The sequence below is a fragment of the Rhizophagus irregularis genome, chromosome 5 (assembly GCF_026210795.1).
Source record: "Rhizophagus irregularis chromosome 5, complete sequence".
NCBI classification, from domain to species: domain Eukaryota; kingdom Fungi; phylum Glomeromycota; class Glomeromycetes; order Glomerales; family Glomeraceae; genus Rhizophagus; species Rhizophagus irregularis.
In genome coordinates, this window is record NC_089433.1 from 2,151,740 (window position 1) to 2,174,253 (window position 22,514).

At 34.2% G+C, this 22,514-nt stretch overlaps 9 protein-coding genes across 9 annotated transcripts; 2 read left to right on the forward strand and 7 right to left on the reverse strand.

The window, feature by feature from the left end:
• The first annotated feature begins 67 nt into the window (after positions 1–67).
• On the forward strand, positions 68–1,250 carry OCT59_024989 (uncharacterized protein). The gene is made up of 4 exons (XM_066135473.1): positions 68–179; positions 240–404; positions 474–689; positions 760–1,250. Exons 1-4 carry the CDS (start codon positions 99–101, stop codon positions 1,084–1,086), a joined length of 789 nt encoding a protein of 262 aa, XP_065991802.1. The 5' UTR covers positions 68–98; the 3' UTR covers positions 1,087–1,250.
• A 1,664-nt stretch (positions 1,251–2,914) lies between these two features.
• OCT59_024990 (uncharacterized protein) lies at positions 2,915–4,737 on the reverse strand (the record flags this gene model as incomplete). The annotated part of the gene is made up of 6 exons (XM_066135478.1): positions 2,915–3,440; positions 3,525–3,634; positions 3,697–3,838; positions 3,917–4,179; positions 4,286–4,300; positions 4,440–4,737. 6 exons carry the CDS (start codon positions 4,735–4,737, stop codon positions 3,093–3,095), a joined length of 1,176 nt encoding a protein of 391 aa, XP_065991803.1. The 3' UTR covers positions 2,915–3,092.
• Positions 4,738–5,537: 800 nt separating this feature from the next.
• Positions 5,538–8,523, reverse strand: OCT59_024991 (uncharacterized protein; the record flags this gene model as incomplete). The annotated part of the gene is made up of 7 exons (XM_066135486.1): positions 5,538–5,992; positions 6,144–6,329; positions 6,406–6,643; positions 6,854–6,957; positions 7,957–8,065; positions 8,148–8,210; positions 8,449–8,523. The coding sequence occupies 7 exons, from the start codon at positions 8,521–8,523 to the stop codon at positions 5,538–5,540; spliced, it is 1,230 nt and encodes a 409-aa protein (XP_065991804.1).
• Positions 8,524–8,767: 244 nt separating this feature from the next.
• Positions 8,768–9,403, forward strand: OCT59_024992 (uncharacterized protein; the record flags this gene model as incomplete). The annotated part of the gene is made up of 1 exon (XM_025333475.2): positions 8,768–9,403. The coding sequence occupies one exon, from the start codon at positions 8,768–8,770 to the stop codon at positions 9,401–9,403; it is 636 nt and encodes a 211-aa protein (XP_025186636.2).
• Positions 9,404–9,461: 58 nt separating this feature from the next.
• On the reverse strand, positions 9,462–9,950 carry OCT59_024993 (uncharacterized protein; the record flags this gene model as incomplete). The annotated part of the gene is made up of 1 exon (XM_066135495.1): positions 9,462–9,950. The coding sequence occupies one exon, from the start codon at positions 9,948–9,950 to the stop codon at positions 9,462–9,464; it is 489 nt and encodes a 162-aa protein (XP_065991805.1).
• Positions 9,951–10,914: 964 nt separating this feature from the next.
• OCT59_024994 (uncharacterized protein) lies at positions 10,915–11,184 on the reverse strand (the record flags this gene model as incomplete). Its single annotated transcript, XM_066135501.1, has 1 exon — positions 10,915–11,184. The coding sequence occupies one exon, from the start codon at positions 11,182–11,184 to the stop codon at positions 10,915–10,917; it is 270 nt and encodes an 89-aa protein (XP_065991806.1).
• A 145-nt stretch (positions 11,185–11,329) lies between these two features.
• Positions 11,330–11,668, reverse strand: OCT59_024995 (uncharacterized protein; the record flags this gene model as incomplete). The annotated part of the gene is made up of 1 exon (XM_066135508.1): positions 11,330–11,668. One exon carries the CDS (start codon positions 11,666–11,668, stop codon positions 11,330–11,332), a length of 339 nt encoding a protein of 112 aa, XP_065991807.1.
• Positions 11,669–12,205: 537 nt separating this feature from the next.
• OCT59_024996 (uncharacterized protein) lies at positions 12,206–12,925 on the reverse strand (the record flags this gene model as incomplete). The annotated part of the gene is made up of 1 exon (XM_066135515.1): positions 12,206–12,925. The coding sequence occupies one exon, from the start codon at positions 12,923–12,925 to the stop codon at positions 12,206–12,208; it is 720 nt and encodes a 239-aa protein (XP_065991808.1).
• Positions 12,926–14,265: 1,340 nt separating this feature from the next.
• OCT59_024997 (uncharacterized protein) lies at positions 14,266–14,994 on the reverse strand (the record flags this gene model as incomplete). Its single annotated transcript, XM_025324334.2, has 1 exon — positions 14,266–14,994. The coding sequence occupies one exon, from the start codon at positions 14,992–14,994 to the stop codon at positions 14,266–14,268; it is 729 nt and encodes a 242-aa protein (XP_025186638.2).
• Positions 14,995–22,514: the final 7,520 nt, after the last annotated feature.

Below are 22,514 nucleotides of genomic sequence, written 5' to 3' on the forward strand. Positions count from 1 at the left end.
TTCTGGAACATCTGGAACATTCGCGATTTTTTTACATAAAAAGGACGACTTCTTACGTGTTTGTTCCGTGTTTCCTGTCTTCCTGTCTTCCCAACAAAATGAGTGTCGCGACAGAAGGCCTAGAAGAAATACAAATTAAGGTGACCCGGGAAACCAAGCAAGCCTCATTAATTAATCAGGTATTTTTTTTAGATCGTTTATCAAAAATTGAGTGACGACTACAATACACACAACAATAGGTATTAACGTATATTGAGGAATCATTGAAAAAATTGACACCTGAGGAAAAACAAGATGTCGTAACGATCGATCTTTCTGCTTACAAATTGGATAATGTTGTTGTACGTGAAACAATACATGATAATTATAACGCTGAGATAATTGGAGAACACATGTTCATTAAAGTAAGTTTAAATTGGTAAACGCGACTTCTTTACTGTAATATAATTTAATTTCGCCGTTGGTTTATGTAGTATGATAGTAAAAAAAAGGAAAAGATTCATCGCAGATTAGCAAATTCTGCTGAAGCTCATAATCAAAATTGGGATGTAGATGCTAACGGAATGTGTACAGATAATAATGGTAATGAATTTCTGCCAGATGTCGGCGTGTGGTTCCAAATGCCGACCCAAGCACAACAGACAAGGCCTATTGCTGAACAATGTCCCCTCCCAGACGTATGGGTAGAGGTAAATGTATTAAATTTTGCTGGAAAAATATACGATTTAACTTATAAGATTCGGTTTCTATAATAATCAGGTTTTCTATAATAGAGACCCAGATCGCAGTAGAGCTTTAACTAACATTGCTTTCGTCCAACAACAAAACTTGGGTATTGAATTCATTGGGATTGCCCTCCCTTATTCAACAAACACTTTCCAGCAAAATCCAAATCCTGGGATAGCTACGACACCTGCAAATCCTCTAGCAAACCAAAACGCAAGACCTTTCATAGCACCGTACATTATTCATTGGGACGTGAATAATGTTCCAGTTTACTACAGAATTAATTGGAATGAGCACCTTGTCCTTAGATGTGGTTGGGTCCTTGAGTTTAATATCGTTCTTAATGTACTTGCAATGTGATCGTTAATATTATTTTTAAAGCCTTCTATCTTTTTTTCTGATGCTTATATTATTAGAAATGTACTCATTTTATTGTAAAGTATAAAAAAAAGGTAGTAAAAATCATATGCGCAAATTATGCTAATAAAAATTATACCTAAATCTTAAAAGAACAGTTATGCAATATACGATAGAGTAAAACAAGTTTGAAATTTCCAATCTAAATTATTATGAAATGTATTGTAATAAATAAATACAACGCATCCCATGATGTCATTGTCGAGCATTCCCAAGCTCCGTAAATTCTTTATCCGTGACGATATTATCACCAAGACTTTTAAGATGTTGTAAGTGATTTAGGCATATGCAAGAATGCACTTTGGCTTGACACCTACAGTGCCCGGAAAAAAGTCAGTAACCACGTAAAAAATTAGCAATTAGTTAGTGAAGTTTACCACTAAGTAAACTTTTTTTCATAATAAATAAATCGCCTTTCATAGATTAAGTAATATTGTGCGTCATAATGAATTACATTTATCCTAGAATTTTTAAGCTAATTAAATTCAAAATGAATTATATAGTGCAATTTTTATTTGAAAATTTTGTATTTTTATAATAAATTTTCAATTATAAATAACTGTTAAATTTTTTAGTCTTAATATGTTGTGATTAATTAAGAAAATTTGTTGGCCATGTTAAAAAACATGGGTCCTTAAAATTTCAGGTTAACTGGATTTATATTCATTAAGTTCGCTTTGTTTAAATGCAAAATTTCGTGATGAATCACGTGATTGAAGATCATTTCTATTTATTTATAGCTTGTTTGTCGATCATTTATTAAGTAAATTTATGTCTCAATTTTCCCCGTACATTTCAAACTTCTTATTGAAAGAATGTCAGCAAAATTTAAAAAAAATTTATAGATTTTAAGTGCAAGTTTTATAAAATAACAAAGATAATCAGTAACTAATTACATGATCGATTGTAAAATTTTGAGCAAACCTTAGTAAGTATGAATCCGATTAATCTTAAATTTTAAAGAACCATGTTTTTTAACATAACCAACAAGTTTGCTTATTCAATTAGAATACTTCAAGACCAAAAAATTTAATGATTAATTATAACCAAAAATTTTGTTAAAAACACTGAAATATATGGACAAAAATTGTAATAAATAACTCAATATAGATCAAATTAATACGAAATTTTCAGGATATATATAATTCATTATAATACACAGCTTTACTTATTTCATAAAGAGTAATTTTATTAGTATAAAAAAAAGTTTACTTAATAGTAAACTTTGTTAATTAATTGCTAATTTTTTAATTGCTTACTGACTTTTTTCTGGGCACTGTACATCTGTCCGTCTATTGTTTTATAGCGTACGAATTCTACAGAAAAAACGATCCTACTCCTTGAAGATCGCGGTGATTAGCGTGGAGAATTTCGTTAGCACAGCCTCGGCAAGAATTTTTCTGATATCGTACAAGTGATCTGTCCACATGATCGAACTATGATACGATTGCAAACTTAAGTTTTTTGCTTGAAGTGTTGCAGGTAAGACAATATTCTGTTCCATTTTTATACCATTCGCCATGTAATCCATAATTCCCATGTTTTCCATCACAAATAGGGCATGGTGAGCTCCACGGCTGAGGTGATGCAAAATTATAATTATCAATCCCTCTGAAACTATTTCGGAATTTCAAGTATGGGAAGTGCTCTAATTTCAATAGCATTGTGAACAACTAATTTTGTGAGCATGCGAAGCCCTGCGTTATATGATGTTAATAAAAAATTTTCTAACTACTAGTAATATATATAAGTTCCTCTCCCAATAAAATGTAGCTTTAAAGGATGTTTTATTCAATGCTTTATTTTTACATATAGTTCATAGTACTTTTTACATTTTTTACTCTTGATAAATACAATAAAAAAGCTAACTGTTACATTAATAGCAATTATATTAGTAGAAAATCTATTTGTTACAATTATTTGTTAATACATTTAACGTTAGGCAGTTTTTATGGTTTATCACCAACTGCGACAACTCTTATAATGTGGTTGGCGCCTTTGGGAAATTTAATACCATGTTCCCATTCCTTTGGGATATCAATAATGGAAGGGACTTTTGGGACGTATAAAATTCCGACTAATTCACACCTATAATCAGCTACTTCGTCACCTTTACTGTTCAATGCTTCAATAGTGAACCCAAGTGTTGCAAGCCTAATCAGTAGTTGTCGATAACCATGACGTAGGTTCTTGACCGTTAGTTTGATTTCACCTATCTCGATTGAAACAATTTTCATATCAAGATAACTTGTTGGCCTTCCACGAACGTCCAATTCAAGAACTTCGTAGAATGGTGCCTAAAAAATTATATATAACAAACAAGAGTTAGTATATTTTATAACAATTTCAAATTACACTCTCAAAAGTGTATATATAAATACATGATCATTCTCTATGGCTATTTTTGGATCCATGATATACGAAGTGATCAACATCACACCCAAGGATCTTGTATTTGCGAGAAATAGACGATTTTCTGACGAACTATGCTCTAATTAGCAAAATTAAGTTAAATTTTGATTTACTATCAAACTTTAGTCTAAATAAACTTACTCTCTTGATAAGCTTCCCAGACATTGAGAGATTTTTCCGCTCTATTAGCGAGGGCATTGAGATTTATAATAAAATTATTGTCTTGAGGTAACGAACGAATATAATTTATTGATTCTTTAAGTTTCATTTTCATATTTATATTCTGTTCAAGAAGTGCAAAAAATTATGGTAAATAAGAATCATGTGTAAAAACCATCTCATAATAATTATATTCACTTACATAAATATAGTCTGAAACTTTGTCAGCACGGTATACTTGAACATATATCGGAGTTTCAAATTTTGGTTTTTCATTGGAGAGTTTTTTTCGTGGTAAAGAAAGTCGTACAAGACCATTAAGATCTGATATTTCAAACTTAGAAGAGTATTGGGAACCGCTTATTTTAGCAATTTCAAGCCGAGCGGATGCTTCATAAACGCTTCCAAAGTCAGATCTCATAAGATCCATTTTGTCATCAAGATTTTTCAGTGCACTATTCAGATCTGCACATATAGTTTAATAAAGGAAAAGGTTATTAGAAGCAATGGATCAAAAAATCAAGTCAGGATAGTTCACTCGCGTTGACCAAAATTATTACGGCTCACTTACCAATACCGGGTTGCTCTACGATAACGCGAATGTGTTTTTTGAGCGGGTTTGACAATAAGAAGCAGGAAAGAAAAGCACAAGAATAAGTAAGTATTCGGTATTATTGGCGAATATGACAGAAGACGAAAAAAATATTTTATTTTGACTCAAATACCTTGCCCTTTGTCATTAATTCTCTTAACTAAATTCGCTATTGCTCCAGCCGGTCCGCCAAGAAGATTGTAAGGAGGATTGACAAGCTTTTGTTCGGTCAAGCCGAGGAAGGCAAGACCAGCGACTCTGTTATCTTCGATTATCTTGATATCACTAGGCTCAATATCCAAGACTTCTTTATTCTCTTGTAAGAAATCAAGAACCTCCTTCCTCTTCCATTTCATAACATTTTCAATTGACGGGAGACTATCTGAAAAAGTACTTGTAGTTGTAACAGGAATACTTGTAACACCAGACATGTTGTACAGTTCAAAAAAGAAATAATTTGCTTGAAAGAGTAACACGAATAGAGGATATATTTATGAGAAATCAATTGTCGCACAGATCAGGGACGATGATTTTATGATGTGATAAAACACAAATTATTTATGTGCTAAAACAAAATTATGCGATTTAATTTTTTTCAAAAAAACTTCACATTATGTGATATTATTTGACGAAATGTGCATATTATTCGAAAAAATGCTTCATCCGTTCATAAAAATGTGAATTTATTTTTGTAATCACGTGGAAATTACAACCATGACATCACAAAATAATTCTGATAACGGCGGAAACTTCAGAAAAAACTGGTATTTTACTGCGGAATATGCGTTTTTAATATAGGAGGTATAAATTATGCGATATTATGCTGTGATAAAACTAAATTATGCATTATCGCATATATTATTCGTTTTATGTGAAATTATGCAATCACATAAAATCATCGTCCCTGGCACAGATTGATCTGACTCATCAGTTGATCAGTTACGCAATGACTTCATAAAAAAAGTGTTAAACTTTGAGATCGTGACGCGTGTCACAAGTCGTAGTTTTACATATCAGGTGATAAGCGAGAAAAATACTTTATTAATACATGCGAAAAAAATAAATATCAAAATCTTTCGTCGCACAGAGGTGAGAAAAATAACAATATCTTTCTGCGCATTCAGATGATCGATGCTGGTCGCTTTTTTGAAAACATAATTTTATTATATAAGCCACATGCAAACAGGTACTAGCCACATGATGTTAAGTCGTTGTATAAGCCACGTAAAGATTAATCAAGGTTAAAGTCTTTTCGATCAATACACTCTTTAAATTTATATATCTTCTGAGGAATCGTAATTTCCGGATTCTCGTCATACCATACTTCAAGAAGATAAATTCCATTAAGCTGACATAAGGTTCTTTTTTTCCGATCACGATCAACAATATCTTCGAGTTTTTTGACATCTTTATACCAGCTAGTATTATGAAGCCGATGTTGTGCCCCTTGCACTTCTAATGCCATTCGATGATGTCGGAAGAAAGCATCAAGTTCTAATCCCCTCATAAAAGATGGTCGGTATTCAACAATGGGTTCCTCTCCAAGCAATACTTGAGCAATTAGAATACATTTCTCCTGAAATTTACGATTTTTCTTTGATTCCAATTCTTTTTTAAGTTCATCTATATCTTGTTCCAATTTCACAACTCTTAAAAAAATATGTGTTTTTGGGCGAACCGAGTTCGCTGAAATTTGCCAAGAAAATTTTTTATTATTACATGCAAAAAAATAAATACAAAGGTTCGGGACGTAGCCCGGGATACATGACTAAATTCTATCCTATGACCCGCACGCAAAATCATTCCTTAATAAATTTTTTCGTCCTTGCTCTCTTACTATCCGGAGAATCATCAACTTCGACCCTATCCTTCAACAAGCCAACGATTACCCCCATAACCTTTTTAACACCACGGCGAAGTTCCGCATCATCTTTCATTATTTTCTCGTTAAGTGCTATGTGATAGTCGTCTTTCGAGCAATAGATCCTTTCCGGTGTGTACATGAGGAAGTACCAGTCAGAGGCTAAAACAAAAAAGGCACAAGTTAGTATATACGAATGATGGATAAAAAAATCACACAAAGGACTGAAAATCTCTACCCGTAGTCACGATCCCATAGAGATAGTCAAACTCATCATCGAATGCCACGGATGCTTTCCTTTTTCTCGTGTTTGTATGGTGAGAGCTTTCGAGTTGCATTATGTTCTGCATGAATCCCGCCACCAAATCCTTTTGTTTTCCCTCGGTTATGGCTATCAACTCCTCATTGACGACATCTATGACTTTCTTGATTGCGTAATCGACTCGGCCAGATGCTTCTTCGCCTACGACTTCGAACTGAAGTAAAATATAAAATTTTATTAAAATTTTAAAAATCTCAAGAAGAAAAAGAAGAGAATTATAATAGTTTCTTTAAAGCGAGGTTTTCTTCTAAAAAAAAAAAAAAAAAAAAAAAAAAAAGGGGTCCATGGTAATTCCTTTCTTAGTGATTCTTTTGGCGATATAGATGGATGCATATAATATTGGGGAAATATACTCGCAACGCACAGCCTCATTCCTACCAGTTGCAGAACCTATAATTCCCATCCTACGTTTTATCTCTGTTATACACTGCTCCAGCTCCTCGTCTTCATCGTCAATTTCCACAGGCTCTGGCTCAAAGGGCGGAATTTTTGTTATTTCATTGCTATCGATCCCATACTTGCGCAACACCTCACTCAACTCTTTCTTAGTCTTGTACGAGGAGAACGACCTCAGCTTTTTCTCCTTGCACTCCCTAGCGAAGTCTACGAGAGCAGTTGCAGGTCCCAATTTCATTCCATGACGCTCAAGCTCTTCTTTGGTTATCTTGAAGAAGGTACGGCCATTAACCTCTTCATTTTCTAATATTTTAAGAGCTGACTCGCTAAGTCCTAAGTCCTCCTGACCCTTCAGAAACTCTATAAGCTTGGCCGTGTCATATTTTTTAATTTCGTCCGCGAGCGAGACCGTCTCATTTCCAGCAACAGTAGTAGAGGTGGAAGCTGGAGTATAAGGTGTACTAGTTTCAGACATAGTGCTTTTATAGGGATATTTGGCTCGGTAAAAAATAGTGTTACGTCCGGAGGAAAATAGAGTTTTATTTCTAGTGGGAACGCAGGTGTTAGTATAGGTTTTTATGTAGCACAGGCATTACATCATTACACGTGACCGGGCTCTCATGTACATTCAATAAAATAATAATCCTTTATTTATAAAATAAATCGTTGCCGGAAGTCGGCCTACAATACATAAAAACTATTACATAGCATGACGTAAATAAAAAAATTCTAATTATTTGTGTGGCACTGTTTCAGTAGGAGGATACACGATAACATTGATTCCCTTTTCACCGGAATAGATACGTTGGGGCTGAATGGGAAAATGAATAAAAATTCTATCTTGCGGTTCCATTTCTACTGACCCATCTACTATGAATACGTTGTTGTTTCTTAAGGTGTTGATTATAACGCTATCGGCTACAAACCCAACCTTATATAAGGCCAAACTGGTCGAATCAATATCTTGAAATCGATCTAGACGATGGTTTCTGATTGCCTCCGCAAGAGAAGAAACTCGATTGTTATTGGCATTAGATATTGTTACTTCGAAGATATCGTTCACCCCCTCACCAGGAATGAAACAATTAAGAATAATGTCTCCGCCGGCGAGAAACTTTTCAAGCTTGTCAGAAGTCTTGGACTTATCGGGTACTTCAGCCTTATCAGACATCTTGCTTTCCTAAATACAAGGCCCATGGTGAGAAAAAACTCGCTCCCATTCATAACTGGTCCCAGAGGGACCCTCTCTGGCATATACATACCTTATTTTGCGTTATTTTACGGGAATGTTTTTTGCGGAAAGTTGGCTGAACTTCCACATACCTCTACATGCTTTATATCTTGCTGGGAAAAAGAGCGCCAAGCCGAAGTTAAGGAGGTATGAGGCGTAATTAGTATTGTCGTCTGATGCCAAGAGTTCTATGAAAGCACATGCAAATGAAATCTTCAAACCCTTTCACATGGAGATCTACCGGAAAGACATAGTTGCTCTTACGCCTGGCGATCTCGGAATTGCGTGTCCCTCAGCCTTTCATAACATATGCTTTTATCGTCACTATTTACTTTTAGAGTTGGTCCTGTGTTGCATGTAGACCTCCTTTCAAGCGAAGCGCCTGTGAAGCAGGCCATTTTTCTCATGATTGTTCAGGAAAAAATAAAGAATAAAGGTTAATATGTTTTTTCGATATATATGCAAAAATTATTATGTCGCACAAGACCTGTCTGGTGATCCACTTATTTTTCTGTCGCACAGGAGTGGCCCAGCAAATTCTTCCGAGCTGATGATCACTATCCCGGGTTGACGATCAGTATTCCGGACTCGGCCATAGGCACCTTCGGTAAAATTTTCCACATTAAATATATTACTTTACTATTAACAATCATGATGAATAACAATACTAATAAATCTCCTATGAAAGAATCTCTTGATCAATTATATGAAGTATTTTTATATAAGAAGAAGGATATAATAGCTATTCAGAAAAAGCTTGGTATTAATATCAATGCAAATCAAGAGGCAGTGCGTCAAAGCAAGGAAGAGATAACACTTGCCGATTCATATGAGTTGTTGTTAGACTTGGTGGGAGATATGTTACCAATACAGGAGGAACTCAACATCGAAGGCAATCCCATTCTAGAGGTGGAACTTAGGAGTTATAAAGCTTCTACGGATATTTCATATAGAGAAATATATAATTTGCTTTTATACCTGGAAGAGGATATAATAACAATTCAGGATGAACTCAGTATTATTGGTTATTCTAATCAAGAAAGGGCAGAAGAAGTCGATGAAAAAGCAAGAGCATATCTCCAAAAGTTTGAGGAATTCCACGGTCCATCAGAAGATGTTCCAATTGTGATTTTACAGAAATATGGTGAAATGGGGGTAAATAAAATTCGGTTTACTGGAGAGGGGCATCCGCTATTTCCAAATCTCTCTCCTCAACAATTACACGAAATTTTTGTAAAAAATTCAACTAGCACCGGACAGTGCCCATGTCTAGAACAGGTTAGCTAATCTATATTTTTTGTCGTACAGAAGCACTGTACATGCATGTGGCTCAGCAAAAATCTAATTAATGATCATCGCTCCGGACTATTGATCTAGCCAACCCTGGATCGGAATACCACTGCAAGTTACCTCGACCTAAAAGATTCTGAAGACTCCGAGCTAAAATCTGTCTACTAGCAACGTTGTTCTGTGTAAGATGATTTCTAACTAGTCCAATGAGATCAGGAGGCGTTAAAGTTTCCATAAAATTCTCTACATGGATATTTGGATTAAGAGAAATGAGCTGATCTACGGCTTCTTTGCTAATATAAATACACCCTTCCAAATTGAGATACTTTATGTTAAGACAAGATCTAGCAATTTCTTTGATAGTTATATCAGTAATTTCACAAAAGCCAAGGTAGAGATGCTGGAGCCTTGGGCAGGAACGAATAATATTGCAAATTGATTGTTCGGAAAATTCTGTATGGTTAGAGATATTTAGATATTCTAGTTTGTGGCATAATTCTGCGATTGCAGTTAGACCTATATCATTTTTCCCCGTAATCCCCATAAAGTGGATATATTGAGATACTTCAAATTTGGGTATGATTTCGCTATTAGCTTTAGAGTTTTACCAATACAGTCCGTACTTCCTTCAAAATCTAAATGAATTATATTTTGGAAAGTATGCACAATGCCTTTGATTTTTTTATTTGAAAGTGAATAGTAGTGTGTTATTTTAAGATGGGTTAGTTTTGAGCTATAAACTGGTTTTCTTCCTCCTCCGGGTACTATTTTTAAAAATCTTTCTAATCGAGTTCGATCTTCTTCTTCCCATCCTTTTAGCTCAATACGCCTCCATAGGATAGGGGCACCACATCTGTACCAAAGCCGGCTAACAAATAGAGCAGGGTATAGTGACTTATCTATTGCTAAGAAATATAGAATTCGCTCTAATAGTTCCGGTAAATTAAAAATGCTTGAATGCGCCATAAATATTCTATTTTATATGTTGTATCTTAAACGAAAAAATAAAATTACGCATATTGATGATCACTACTTCGGATAATCGTTATTCTACATGGGTTCATACTTTGAATGGGATCGCAAAATTATCGTCTAATAATAGTTTTGAATTGCATATATCCAAAATTGCACCATTTTCTCGAAACTAAGACCCTCCTAAAATTAAATCAGGTCCCGGCCAATCTGGTCCAACAACTATGAATTCACTGGGTGTGCTTTTATGTTTCTCACCATCATTAAAGCCGATATGCAGATTAACTTTTCCTATTATGGAATAGGTTGCATCCAGAGTTTTAATGCTATTATTTTCATCATGATATGCAATTCCTAATTCACCAATATGTTTTTTGGCTAATGCAATTTACATTGGCGCATGTATCAATTGATGCCTGGGTGGGACTATTTTCTTCGACTACACAATTCACGAATACCATTTTTATTATAGCATATATAATATCCAAATATAAAAAATAAATTTCTATCACTGCGGACTGGCATTTATCGGATAGCTAATTAGCCTTATTTTTTATTATATGCATTTTCTCCTGATCTTTCTTTTGGGCTAGGCGCTTCCTAATTCTTTGATGCTTAATCATGTTTACTATCTCATCAATATCAGAATCGGATGAACTGGATTCGGATGAACTACTCTCGGATGACGAACTATATTCAGATGAACTAGTCTCGGATGAGCTTGATTTAGATGAACTACTCTCAGATGAAGTAGACTTGGGCGGGATATTGGTTAAGGCTGTTAGATGCTTTTGATCACTTTCCATTTTGATTATTTATATGCTAAACTTAATAACTTTGACTGAAAAAATATGCAAAGTGCCTGATTCGACCCACTTCAAACTACAATCTGCTTAACCTTTCTCGGTCGTGCCTTCCTTCGTTGCTTATGAGGGATATCCTCGCTCTTTCTTAACACAGCGCCTCTTGACCCTTTTTTCCAATAAGCGAGAGAACTATTTCATGAATTAAGTCGACCACAGTTTCCCTATCCACACATTCATCCAGATCTTCCACTACATATTCGTCCAGATTTTCCAATTCATCTTCTAAGGATCCTACATCTCTTTCCAGTCTTTTTGCCGACTTTTTATACTCGGAATAGTAGTTATCCATTTTTTCATCCAGTGCCCCCATCTTTTCAGAAAGCGCATTATCCATATCTGCAATCCGCTTAGCAATTTTCTCATATCTGGACACTTCCTGCTCAATGGGTGCACTATCGGATGAGTGGTTTTGGTCGGTTACCATTTTTACAATACTTTATATATGCTATATCTTGCCTGGGCGAAAAAATAAAATTAATAAATGATACCAGGGTTACCGAAGGTAACGCTCTCCCGATCCTAATCATCTAACCCGTTTACAGTATGTGATTAGTTTTCGTCAAAGAACTCGAATGCTTTTGCCTAATCATAAGGTACCCCACGGGGCCTGTAATTGACTATAGTATAGTTTTTTGCAGGGGAGACATGGTTGTCTGCACTGTGGCGAAGTGCTTCACTGCCTCTGATAAATTCTTTGAACCATACAATACAACTGCAAATACCGCCCCTAATTTGCGCAAAGAACTAGGGAGTAGCGGTTTACCTATTTCAGGGAGAAATTCATCCTTTTTTAGGAATGTATTGAACCATAATATGCCTGGCTTTCCTGGGTCTCGTAACTGTCCAGAAGAAATTGCTTCCTGAATCCATATAAGCAATTGCTTCGCCCGTTCCTCATTCTTCTCTAGTGATCTAAATACTCGAGGAATGTCTTGTTGATCTCGATTTTTCCCATACCCAGTTACGTTTCCATTGAATATGTAAGCAAGTCTTTAATTTCGCCAGGGCGAATACAAAGCATTATCATTACATCGGCTAGGGCTTGTTTATCGGGTATATTTGACACAACATATGAATCCAGTCTTTCCTTAACCGATTCTAATGAGAAGTGGTCTGGATAATAGATCCCTTCATTCTCACGTAACAATCTATTCTCCTTTTGAATTTTATTAGCCGAACAAGTTATGTCTGGAATAAATGTAGCCGAGATAATTTTTTTTGAGGCTCCGAGGGCTTTCAGTTCTCTTCGAAGTCTAGTGAGGCGTGATAGGCCAGCGCTGGCATTAGAGGCCGTTCCAGATAAGGCCTTGGCTATAACTTCTACCTCTTTTTCGCTAATATTATCTCGGATAATACGCTCGGCCAAATCTCTAATAGTCTCTTTCGGTGAAATTTGACACACATTCACTGTTCCCTCTTCTGGTTCTATTTCCTGAGTGGTATCAGGAGTATTGGAAATGGCTCCTTCTTTTTTCCGATCAGCCGTCTGCTTAGGAATTAATGCAAATACCTGTTTTTCGCTAAAGTTGTATCCTTTCTTGAAACGACGTCGTGCCTGATCCCTCTTAGTTTTATCCGTCAAAAGGATCTCTAACGCCAGTGCGTGTCGACTGAGCTCTTCGATACTCATCTCGTTATTGAGCTCGTTTTCTGTTACATATCTAGTAGCGATGCCAGCCATGTTATTATTTGGTAATATGTAGGATATTTGGTTATACCTAGGTTGTTTGGTATATACTATGCGGAGAAAGTTCAATTCGAAAAAATAAATAATTGTTCTGACATCCATGGTCGGTGGGCAAAAAGAATATTATAACTTATTGCGGGCTCTCTATGAGGTCACAAGCTCCGGCCAGAATATCTTTTATATATATTTGAAAATTGTGGGTAGATATGATATGCGAAAAATATATATAGTCAAGGAACCGCCATTCCAAGACTATAAACAAATCCATCTGTATCTAATAACATTTTAATAAAATGCTCGCGCTAGAGCTAATATTCCTTCCGGTCCTAAAGCATTTGTCTTAGTGAACGCATCATATAAAGCACTTGGTCTATGCTTCGAAGAAGCTAAATTCGGATGATGGAGGAATTTCATGAGTACCTTATTTCTCCAAGCTTTCGTTTCTTCATGCCTCCAGCATAATTTTAATAGTTGGCATAAGGTGAGATTGTGCCAATTAGCTTTGAGCAAGATTTGCAATAGACTTATTTTTCGTTAACTATTGCTAGTAAACTTCTTTCTGATACGATATCCCAAATACGATAGGAAATGAAAGAAAGATATCTTCTTAATATTGGCAATTCATGTAAAGGCGGGATCAAAAGCCTTTCTTCTCTCCAATGTATATAGCCTTCGAGTAGCAATTTATGATATACTGACCTATTTATAACTACTATGTGATTAGATTTGGGGTTGTAGATGTTTTTGCGAATCCCATCTGCCGATTGGTCTAATATGTCTATAGCGTTAGTATGAAAAGTCATTTATGACTTAACTTAATACCGAATAATTTAAATATACATTTTATTATCAAATTAAAAGTGAAAAGGGTTTTATATCCTAAAATACTTACTGTACATGGATCGAGTTACTTGCCCGTATATTAAGAGAGATGGTTCCATTTGTGGGAAAATCTGTACTCGTACTACTGGCTGTACGAAGCACTGGATATTACATGAAAAAAATATGGAAAAAAGACCTTACCTTGTTTGTGGCATACCTACCATTTCCATTACAGAATGCTGTCCCAAACATTCGGCTAGATTTCATTCGCTAAATTATCGGATGAGGCAGAAGTATGGGGTTGGGACTCTTCAATCCGGAAAGGTCTCTGAATTATCTACTGAGGAGTGAGAAAAAATATATTATTCCATTCATTAGTTGATTATTATTGGAGTGGCGCAAGGGTAGAGGCATTTTTTATTAATGTATGCCGATAGATGAAGCCTTCTGCGGAATTATATTATATAAAAATGGCAGAAGGCTTCACCTACCTGATTCATAATCGAATAGTATTAGCAAATATCAAATAAGTCCTGAATATCTTCTGTAATTTGCGCATTATCCACTTTGCTAGAACTAGTAAAATTATCTATTAATTCATCGGGCGGGAGTTTACTATATCCATATCGAGTATTTTCCCCATTTTCCCAATAAATTTCTTCACCCGTTTGATATAAAGGAAATCTAGGAGCGTCTTTACTATCGAATGAACCTACTAGGTGATAATGTCTACGATTCTTATCTATAGCCTTAAATTTCAACCCATAAGTTACATGTAGTGCTGAGTTCAGTAAACCAAGTTTTGCCTGTTCCGTTTTTAATCCCGATTTTTTAGCTCTGCGAGATGTATCTGAATTATCAAAAACCCGAGCCATTTTTGGTACTAAATTCTGGAGATATGATACCGACTCAGGAGAATTCAGGCATGTTTTAACATCATCAGCTTTATATCTTGATCTATTGTCGATATCTTTAGCTGGTGTACAAGTTTTTAACAATTCTAAGCAAATCCGATGCTTCTCAGCCCGGGTTATAGTTGTAAGCCTATCTTCTCTGTAATCTTTGCGAGTGATAGCCTCAACAGCCGTTTCATTACTAGTGCCAACATCTCGTAATTGCCTATAAGCTCTAAACCATTTCATATGATTGAAATTCCCATATTTTGAGATGAAATCCTCGGTCAACGATTCAGGCGGAATTCCATAACAATCCACAATATGGTGCCGATCTAAAGAACGCATTTCTCCTAAAGTCTTTCTTGGCTTATTTTCTAGAAATTCAGCAGTCTCACGATCAAGAATATTAGCATTAGTTATATCTGATATCTCCTTCGTTTTAACAACAGAACATTTTGCTTTTACTATCTGCGACAATGAATTTTCATTAGATTTAGGGTCGGATTCTATGATGGAAATTATCATACCTGCCTCTCTAAAAAAATCAACCATTCTCCAACCAAATAAGCGCCAGGAACGAAATTTTTCTAACATATATGCTACCCATAATCGAATGGTTGGTACATCCTTATTCCGGATGATAGAGTCTATGTTAGGAAATATTCCTCTATTCTGAAGTTCTCGGGAAGACATTCTCGTTTGGCATTCAACAACCATTGGAATAACCCTTTCTCTGTAATGGGAATATTAGACGATCTTTACTCGATATGACATACATAATCCTTAATACATCGCATGCGGAATAGCATCTGATTCGTTCCGGTGTTTGTTTCTATGTAGCTATTAAAGAGACAGAATGCCCGTTCAAACTTAGGATTAATGCAAGATACCCCTATTTTTAGAGTGCTAGTATATGCAACAAGGTCTACATCGATCCATGATTCTTCTACATTGCTAAAATCTTGAGCCTTTTCTACTGGATCAGATTTACCATGATATTCCTTGATTCGCAATTCTGGAAAATCGGTCTTAAGGGCACGAACAATCCCTTGTACATCTTTTCTAAGATGGCAGATAAGTGAAGCACTTTTCCGATTCTCAAAAGGTAGTGAAGATATTTGCCTAGCCCAATCCCAAAGTTCGGCTAACACAGTTTCTTTATTAAGAGCCAAGCGGAATGTCTTATTTTTTTGAGGCTGGTAAGTATTATGAATAATAGAAAAAGATATATTCTTACGAAGGGCCTTAATCCATTCAATGTTGAGGTCCGTTAGGTCATTATCCATAACAATAATGCGCCTAGCCTTTTGGATTAATTTATACAATTTTTCTATTGATTGTCCCGCCAGCTGACTTTGTGCTTGAGCAATTATTGATACTATTTCATCAAGCCATAAATCATATTGGCTCAGAGGGCATTTACATTTTTTACTGCATTCGCATTTATTAGTAATACGGTGTAAGCTCTCTATCTGACATACTACCCTTTTGTGATCGGGTAGATTTATATTACCATCAATATCGCAATATGACTTAAGATTAAGTCTGGTAGTAACAGCATTCGAGTAAGAGTGGCGCGTGGATAATACTAGCAAATTCACGTCATCAGATATAGTAAGATGCTCTAGAATATATGTTTTCCCCGTCTCCCAAGGTGAACCTACATAGATATCGCCTTCATTCAGTAATGGTCTTACATATCTCTCCTCATATGTTTCTGTTGCTGAAAGGGACTCATTATACTTGACCCAAGATGGCATTTTTATGAAAGCTTTAGGGAAACCTGGACCCTTTATCCTGTGAGATGTGGGAGATAAAATTTTATTTTCTTGCTGAATTTTTTCTGCAATAGATGGGTCGCATTCAAAAACTTCCCCGCACTCATCACTATTTTGCCGAAAGCATTTTACGATGAACCTCCCACTGCTAGCACATACACGACTGAACCACCGCTGATCCTTGTCATGTATACGTTTACATAGTGGGCATTCTAGTAGAACTTTTCGGTTAAAATATACGAAGTTTTCTGAATCTTTTTCTTTGATAGTCCAATCCCTAAGATAGTTAGAATGCTTTTGCAAAACTAGGTCCGCGCATTTTTGCAATACATCCTGACCCACAGATATTCTTAGCGGATTATTATTTTTTTCTGTGCTAAGCATTCGAGGTCTTACTTTAAGTCCTAAGCTAGTAGGTGGTTGAACCCTAGCGTGGTCGAGCTCATTCCACCCATTATTTAGTGAGAATTGAAGAATACGCTTTACACGACCTTTTTTTGCTGAACCAATAAGGCGAAGGTTAAAGTTTTGACCAGGTAATATTCTATCAATATACTTGCCGAATTTTTCACCAGTTATGGTATACACTAATTCAGTAAATGCTTTGAGTTCGTGATGATCAATAAGAAGAGCCGGTGCGTATAAAATATGGTAGCTATACTTGCTAGGGTCCGATGATGTAGCGATTACTAATCCATTGAGAATATCCTCCCAGCTACAATCAAGAATTCGATACAAAGCTCTTATGAAAGATAGGCAGATTCGAAAGAATACTTCTTGCACCTTAACACCAGTTGCTTCCATATCTTCTTGCGAAGCATCTATGTCAATCACGGCTCTTAAAGGTTTTTGACCATTAATACATTCATGGATCCCAGGTAAACCATAAACTTCAGAAATGTCATCGGCAACGGAAAATTTTGGGGCATGATCGGCATCTTGGTCGATTTTTATAACCAATTTATTTTCCACTTCACTTCGGTCATAGGCATTATACAAGCTAGAGCCTTTTTCATTCGGAAATAAGAATGAATAGATTGGGAGGCAATCCAATGACCCTTTGTCATTCGACATATCTCTAGGTGGTGATGAGAGAATTTCCCGAATGGCATTTAGCAAATCCTTAGGGGAAAATTTATCATTGAAGTTTTCTTGCCTCAAAGTATATGTCACATTAACCTTTCGTTCTTTCACAGCTTCGGTAGTGCTGGTTGAAGCGCAGGAAGCTTCTTCATTATCGGACTCATAATTAGACTCGTAGTTATTATAATCATCTGATCCGCAATCAGAATCATTATCATTATCATTATAGCTATCTGAGTCACTTAAGTATTCACCGGGGCCAGCGCCGTCATAGCGGGCGAGAGTTCCTCGAACAGTTTGGTCGGAAATAGATGAGGTATGCATGTCGTCAGTAAGTAAAACTTTATATACTCCAATATATTTCCGAAATGTTTAATTAATTTTTTCGTCCTTCGAAAAAAGAGGCGATAGCGAACTTATTAAGCAAGACGTAAAAGAAAGACACTCAGATGTATCTGAAAAAATGAAGCCTTCTGCGGAATTATATTATATAAAAATGGCAGAAGGCTTCATCTTCCTAGGTAGACAGCTAGTCTGCAGATACGAGGTAACTTCGGAAGTGCTTAGGGATATGTACCCAGGTAAGATATGACATCTAGGGTAAGCAAGTGCGCAAAATAATGGCAGAAGACTTATCCTTCCTAGATATGTACCCGGGTATGATATGATATCTAGGGTAGGCAAGTGCGCAAAATATTGACAGAAGACTTATTTTATGATATGAAGACTTCTTTGAACCTAATTTTTCTAGATATGTGGTCAGGTATTACCCTAAAAAGTGAAGCCTTCTGCGTAATTATTATATAAATATTGGCAGAAGCCCCATCTTCCTAGATATGTACTCAGATATGGTATAGCCTCTGCGTAATTTATTATATAAAAATGGCAGAAGGGTACACTTTTCTAGATATGTACTTGGGTATGGAAGGCCTGGTCAGAATCAATATATACCGCCTATACCGGCAATCGAAATTGGCATACATGTACTGGCAACAAATAGGCAACTGATATGTATCAACAAGTGAAGGTAACTCTGTAATCATTATATAAAATATTGGGAGAAGCCTTCATCTTTCTAGACAAGCAAATCGCGAATAAACATATTCCTAATAGGTGATATTTAGGGTATTCTTCTGCGTAATCATTATATAAAATATTAGAAGAAGAATACCCTATCACTAGCCCGCTAGAATTACATACCATAGTGCCGGCCAAATTTAACCGATTTTTTATCTATGGCTGATCAAGTAACTTATGTGAGGGTGTTCCGGTGCCGAACAGTATCACGTGACCGGCGCAGTAAGGCGCAGTATAAAATCGGCCAGCACTATTTCACAATTTTGGCCAGATCTTTGGGCATAATATTTCGGCATCCAAGCTGGCCTGAAACTAATGAACTAATAGAAGCACTCAGATTCCCTGCCAGTTCCATGACAGTTCCAGGAGAGTTCTGGGCACTACCAGGTTACTATCATAGTGCCAACTTAGATCATGTGTCCCAAAGATCGGCCAGAAATTATACACTGCGCCACCTGACATGATATTTTTTTACCATATTTCAGCATTTTGATGGATAACAAAATAGGTGAAGAAGGAAGCACTCTCGAATCCTTAACAGGAACCAAGAGAGGCGCAGAATGGCAAAAACTTCATCATAAAACTTAGAATCCAAATAATTGCAGACAAACCAGACCTCCAACATAGAATTCAACAACCAATCAACCATAGAATCCCAATATCATAAATTATATTAGAAAATGATTATTGATGCATAGAACTAAATAAAAATAGGTATATTTTGATTATTTAGATTATTTAAATTATTTAGTCATAACTAGGCAACAGTTTAACAATAACTAAGTAACATTATTTTAGATTATTACCTAGTCATAGCTAGGGAACAGTTTCAACTAATAACTAAGTAACATTATTTTAGATTATTACCTACTTATTGTTAGACTGTTACCTACTTAAATAACCTAATCTAAGCCGTTTATTACTAAATAATATAATTATATTATTTAGTAATAAACGGCTACCCTCTATAAATTTGATAATATTTTGATTATGAAAATTGTGAATTTATTTATAAAATTTCTGGAAAGTTTTAATTTTTTTGAAACATTCTGATCACTTGGCTCATCTAAGATATTATTGTCACTATCTGTTTCTGCTATGCATGCAGGTTTAGAAGTGGTGTTTTGGTAGTGTTTTGGTTAATTAACTCATACTAGCTGAAAGGCATTGTACAAAATTTCTTCTCCTTATTGCGTTGCCTTATTTTATCATTAATGCTTTTCTTATGTGCTTTATTCAAGAAATTATCCATCTCTTTCTTCTCCAGTGACTTGGTAATGACTTCTGGTAACACTTCTGATACCATATCATTTGCTTTACAAATAGATGTATATTACTTAAGCTAATCTTTCACAGATACATCAAAAGCTGATATTGTTACCTTTGGTATTGCTTTCTTATTATTCTGTGATTACCCATTAATACTAAAAGCTTGATTCTAAAATTGCAGATCTCAGTATTCTCCTTACTAAGCTCTGCATTCTTAGCCTCAAGTTTAGTAATATGCTGTTTCAATGATTTAAGCTTAGATGACATGATTTATATATAGTATAACTAATACAATTTATATAAGCATTCAAAATAAAAAAAAAATATGTGTTTTTAATCGGACTTCTAGCTGAAATTTTTTATTATTATATACAAAAATAAATATAAAGAATTGGGACTTATCCATGATATATAACATCTATGTTAATATTCTATCCTATTATTCTGTTTTTACCTACTTCAATAAGCCTTATGATTCGATTTGACTATATAAGTTCTATATTAAACTTTTAAAAACTTTACTATATCTAATATTGAGATTTTATTAGTGACTTTACTATAACGAATGAAATTTATTATTGATTGGATTGAGGAAATAAAAAAAGTTTACTATAAGTAAAATTTACTATAACAAACTTTACTATAATAAGCTTTGACTGTATTAGCTAATATATATCACTACTCTAATGTACCTTTAGGATTTTGAGTTTTGAGATTTCACATTAAATCTATATAATATATATATAAAAAACTAATTATTTATAATATAATATATTAAGTCAAATTATTACCATTTAAATTGTGCTAATATAAGGAATTTAATAATAGTAAATTTTTATTTTAATTTGACTTTTAAATAGCAAGTTTTATAATGATAATATAAAATAGCTAAAATTAAATATTTTGCTTAAAGGTTTTTTTTTTGAAAAAATTTAGTAAGAATTTTGCATATTTTGATAAATTTATATCATTATACTTAAATATAAGTACCATTTTTTAAAAAAATTATAATTTCTTAAAGGTAAATTGAGTACAAAAATAATAATTTTCAAATTTTTTTATTGATATTTTTAAAAAGGTTCTATTTGGTAAATATTAATTTAAAAAGAAAATGGCGATCTTACATTTGAAACAATAAGTGATAGGGACTGTATTATTTATTAAATTTTAATGTCTTTTTTGAATATGTTATCAATCAAAAAATTTTTTTAATTATGGGCAGTAGTATTAGCCAAGAATATCACGTGTAAATCACATGATTTATTCGATCATAAAGAACTTATATACCAATTACCAAAGATAATGAATAACGAATAAACTAATACTGTAGCTTAATAATTCAATTAGTTAATGTACTGTATATATTATGAAATAATTTTATCACGAAAATTTTCAGTTTGACATTTTAATGATTGGATAATATAGAATCGATTTTTGAACGAATGATAAGATACTAAATTGAAGAAAGAAACATTTTTTTTAAATATAGCAAAGTTCGAAATTTGTTATTCGATAGAAGTATTGTGTATCATTACACTTAAGCTTCAATAAATGTATTCCTATACATTACTGTATCTCTTTAAAATTTGGTTTTAATAATAATAATGCTATCTGTGAATAAATGCACGCTCATACATTGCTAGTAAAATTGACAGGTCAATATCTCGTGATTGAAGTGTTGAGCTTTACATTTAGATATGCAACCTCAATAACATCGGCGATCTCCTTTTTTAAAATAAATATCTTTGATGATTTTATTTGACAATTGTTTAAGAGGTGAGACGAACTTAATTTCAATAATATAAAAAAACATTTATTATTAGAATTATTATTCTGCATGAGTTTGGTGGGATAAAATAACGCCATTTTCGGTGTTGGTTCGATCAAAAAATTGTGATTAATTGATCAGTTATTGCCATCATTATGCTTGATGGTTAAAATGTAAAACAATGTAAATCGCATTGTCGCACTAAATGCAGAACAATATTTACAAATTATTAGTAAATCAAAAAGACTAGGATTATATGGCGATCTGTACCTGCATGCTGCTCCGCGCATACAAAATTTTTTATCGTTAACAATAAGTATTACATCTTCATTTCACCAATCGAAATACAGATGCATTCAATTATTTTATGTAATACATTTAATATTGTAATTATTAAAGAAATTTCATCGTTTATTCTTCTAGAACAAATCGATGTCGTCATTTAAATGTAAGAACCTTTACATAATCATAAAAATATTTACAATTATAAAGCTAAAAATGAAAATATTATGTTTTAATTAAAAAATGAACATTTATCTAACTAACGACTATTTCCGATCCCATAAAAAAATAAAATGTCATTGGTGCATTATGATTTGATCATAAGACTGTTTGTTTCATTATATATCAATAAAATACGTTGTACAGTAGGTCAACTCATATAAGTAATCTTGGCGTTCGATTTATATTAAAAGGTTTTAGACCAATTTATATAATTTATTTAATATAACAAGTTTTATCCCCTTAAAATATACATATATATTTTTTTGGGGGGGAAGTTCTTTTTTTTTTTTGAGGAAATCCTCTTAAATATTATACATTGCGAAACTTTTGAATTTTTTTTTATTTTTATTTAATACAACTTAAAATTGATACCATTATTGTGTGCG

Excerpts from the sequence above, each read along its gene's own strand:
- OCT59_024989 (XM_066135473.1), top strand. The coding sequence starts at position 99 with ATGAGTGTCGCGACAGAAGGCCTAGAAGAAATACAAATTAAGGTGACC. Across the intron at positions 405-473 it reads GAGAACACATGTTCATTAAA|TATGATAGTAAAAAAAAGGA; the intron begins GTAAGTTTAAAT and ends TGGTTTATGTAG. Across the intron at positions 690-759 it reads TCCCAGACGTATGGGTAGAG|GTTTTCTATAATAGAGACCC; the intron begins GTAAATGTATTA and ends TATAATAATCAG.